A 3,105-nucleotide genomic window follows, 5' to 3' on the forward strand; every position below is an offset into this window, starting at 1 on the left:
GAGGTGTCCCACCGCCCGCGAAGGGCACCCACCGGCCAAAACACCGGGCGGCGGGTGCGTTACCAGCCCAAGCACCCTGCGGCCGGTGCAGAGACTATGGGTCGCAGGCACGCGCGTTGGCTGCGGCACTGTCTAGCTCTCCAAACACGCAGGAACCTTGTTCTGGCATGGCCACGGGCGCTACAGGACCGTACGGGCAGTGCCACCGCCGGGATGCACCTGGGACCGGGTGCAGGCAGAGGCCAGATCCGGGGGTGGTCAGGAGGTGCCCCCCACAGCCCCTGCCCAGCCTCGGGCTTCACCGCGGCCACCGACTCCTTCCAGGTTCCCACCCCGTGGGAATGTAGCCCCCTCGTCACCCGCCTCTCCCTCCCAACCCTACATACTTCTTCATATGCCCATATGGAGTCGGCCGGCGTTATGGAATGTTAAGAAGTATGTATTTTTGGGCTGGGACCCCCACGCCGGGACCCACCAGCACTGGCCCAGGCGGCGCCTCTGGAGAAACAGTGCGTCCCTGGGGCTGGTAAAAAGGAACCAGATCAACTTGCAACTGGATTTGGTCCCCTTCAACCAGCTGCAGCGGCGCATGCGCTACGGCACTCGCTGCACCCTCGCCGCCCCAGCCTGGAGGGGCTGCCGCCGGGTGGGCTGGATGTGTCCTGCCCTGAGGGGGCTCGGGGTGAGGAGTGGGTGCAGGGAGCGGGGGAAAAGGAGGTTTGCAGAATGGGATTTTTGGCTGGTTTTTGAAGTTGCCCGGTGGAGGGGAGGCAGCCAGAGGGGTTGCACCTCCGCTGCCGGCCAGTGGAAATTGCGCTGCCCAGACTGCCCATGCTGCCCGTAGTCCTCGTCAAAAACCACAGAGCTAAACCGGTCCCAACCCTGGCCGGGAAATGCCCCATAAAGCCCCAGCCACCACGGCACAGGCGTGAGAAGCCTCACCCCGCCCAGCACATCCCCCAAACCGCAGCCCCGTCACCTCCCGTTCCCACATTCCCGTGAGGGGGTCGAGGGGAGAGAGGGCTCCCCCCGGGGGACAGCCCCAGGGTCTGACCCCCAGGGACTGGGGAGCCACAGCCCCGCTGCCCGGCCGCCTCCTGCTCCAGCAGAACCAGGCACACCGAGTAAACACCAAGATGGATCAAAAATTCAAGAAACCGAAACTCAGCAGAGCCGTTTCTTGGAAATTTGCTGTCCTGACGTCACCCGGGGGCCCCTGCTAACAGTGGCAGGCAGCACTGACCTCTTCGTCAGTCTGGCAGACGGACAGGTTGGTAGTGCAAGGTGCCGGGGTCCCGCAGTGGGGGGTCTGGGGTGCCGGGATCCCACGATGGGGGTTTGGGGACAGCACCCCTTTTCCAAGGGAGAGATGACAAAAGCGGGGGGGCTGCTCAACCCGCTGGGCTGGCAGAGTGGCTAGGGAGCCCTGGGCTGGGAAAGAAACACGGGGTCTGGTGGGTCTCTGGTGTTGTGGGGTGGCTGGGGGCTCTTGGGGGCAGGATGGGGTGGGAGGGGGGGGGTGGCTGGGGACACCCGGGCAGGAGAACAAGACCCCAACGGCCCCGCTCACCACCCGCACCACCCTAAGAAGAAACTTTTGTTCTTGCTCCCTGAAGGACCAGGCTCAGACCAGACCCGGCACACCTCTTGCTCCGGCAGCTGCCCCCCAGGCCAGCCCACCATGGGTAAGCTCATGGGGTCGGGGGCACGGGTCCCGCAGCGGGACAGCGTGGAGGACACGGGGCACTGGCCCCTGGGTGCGCAGCAAACCTCCCTCTGCTTGTGAGCGAAGGGCACAGGGGGGCTCAGGGCTCTCGTGGGACGGGGCCAGGGCTGGCCACGGGCATCAGGGCTGTGCTGGCAAGGACTTGTTTCCCTGGCATTTTGGAGAGGGTGCAGCCACTCTCCTGGTGGTGTGAGACGCTGAGATGCTCCTGGCAAGGGGCACATGCTGCTCCAGTGGGCAGGAAGGGGCCTGGGGGTGCAGGCAGGGGATGGAGGAGCAGGAGCTCGCCTTCGCTTTCAGCCCTGCCACCTGACCGCCCTCGATCTCTCCTTTGTTACAGATTTTGTTGGCTCTGCCGTCGGGCTGACCGTAGGGATCGGTAAGGCACTGGTGGGCACAGGGATGGCTGACACCATGTGGAAATAAATCACTTTCCCAGAGCTTCATACTGCTGCTTTGCACACACAGACCCCTCTCGGGGGGTGCCGCCCCCTCCCCAAAAAGCTGTATCTTGGCCTGTCCCAAGAAGCCCGAGTGGAGGACCCCATCGATACCCCAGCTAGGGAGGTTTGGCCCTGGGAACCTGCACCAGTCGCTCTGCTCCCAGCCGTCCTGGGCGAGCTGGAGCTCTGCCTCCATGCACCCCCCCATTTCGGGGCAGGAGGACACGCGTGGCTGAGGAGCGACCCAGGGCTGAGGGTTTTGCAGCCTGGGGACACGCGCGTGCCCGCAGGAGTGTCACCGCTGCTGCTCTCCAATGCAGGACTCTCTACGGTTGTGGTGCCAGCAGCCCTGTACGCTCTGGGCTTCACCAAAGCGGGAATTATGGTTGGATCCGTGGCCGCCAGAATGATGTCTCTAGCTGCCAAGGCCAACGGCGGGGGGGTGGCCGCCGAGAGCCTGGTGGCCATAGCGCAGTCGCTCGGTGAGTGCTCGCAGTGGGGTCCCCGTGGGGGTCACCACCGTGGGCCCCGTGTTTTGGCCTCCCCGGGCGGTACCGGCAGCATGGCGAGAACCTGGGGTGGCGGTGGGACTGGGGACCCCCCCCCGGGATCCCACCTGCTCTGGGGTGCCTGGGGTGGCCCCGCTGGTTGTGCTGGCCTGGCAGCAGGGAGGTGAGGTCTGGGGGGGGGGCTGCTCCTCCTCGGGGGGGTCCCCCAGGCTAATGGGGCGCAGTGGGGGCCCCATGCTGGGGCTGGGGTTGGGTCTGGGCGGGGGGCGGGACTCGGGCTGATTTCTCCTCCTCTTCCTCAGGGGCAGCAGGAGTCCCCTCAGCTGTGAAGGTTGCCGTGTCAGCCATCGGGGCTGCCATCGGGTTTGCTGTGACAGCCCTGCTGTGCCCCCCCCCGGATCCCCCCCGGGACCCTCACTGATGTCTG

The 3,105-nt window shown here is 65.9% G+C and overlaps 1 protein-coding gene across 1 annotated transcript; it reads left to right on the forward strand.

The window, feature by feature from the left end:
- Positions 1-1,033: 1,033 nt before the first annotated feature.
- Positions 1,034-3,099, forward strand: LOC104837266 (interferon alpha-inducible protein 27-like protein 2A). Its single transcript, XM_010576310.1, has 5 exons — positions 1,034-1,270; positions 1,623-1,685; positions 2,067-2,105; positions 2,490-2,651; positions 2,981-3,099. The coding sequence occupies exons 2-5, from the start codon at positions 1,682-1,684 to the stop codon at positions 3,097-3,099; spliced, it is 324 nt and encodes a 107-aa protein (XP_010574612.1). The 5' UTR covers positions 1,034-1,270; positions 1,623-1,681.
- Positions 3,100-3,105: the final 6 nt, after the last annotated feature.

Source organism: Haliaeetus leucocephalus, unplaced genomic scaffold (assembly GCF_000737465.1).
Source record: "Haliaeetus leucocephalus isolate CR32 unplaced genomic scaffold, Haliaeetus_leucocephalus-4.0 Scaffold517, whole genome shotgun sequence".
NCBI classification, from domain to species: Eukaryota; Metazoa; Chordata; class Aves; order Accipitriformes; family Accipitridae; genus Haliaeetus; species Haliaeetus leucocephalus.

Coding starts and splice junctions, on each gene's coding strand:
- LOC104837266 (XM_010576310.1), top strand. Junction 2,106..2,489: donor CGGGCTGACCGTAGGGATCG/GTAAGGCACTGG, acceptor TCTCCAATGCAG/GACTCTCTACGGTTGTGGTG. Junction 2,652..2,980: donor GGCCATAGCGCAGTCGCTCG/GTGAGTGCTCGC, acceptor CCTCTTCCTCAG/GGGCAGCAGGAGTCCCCTCA.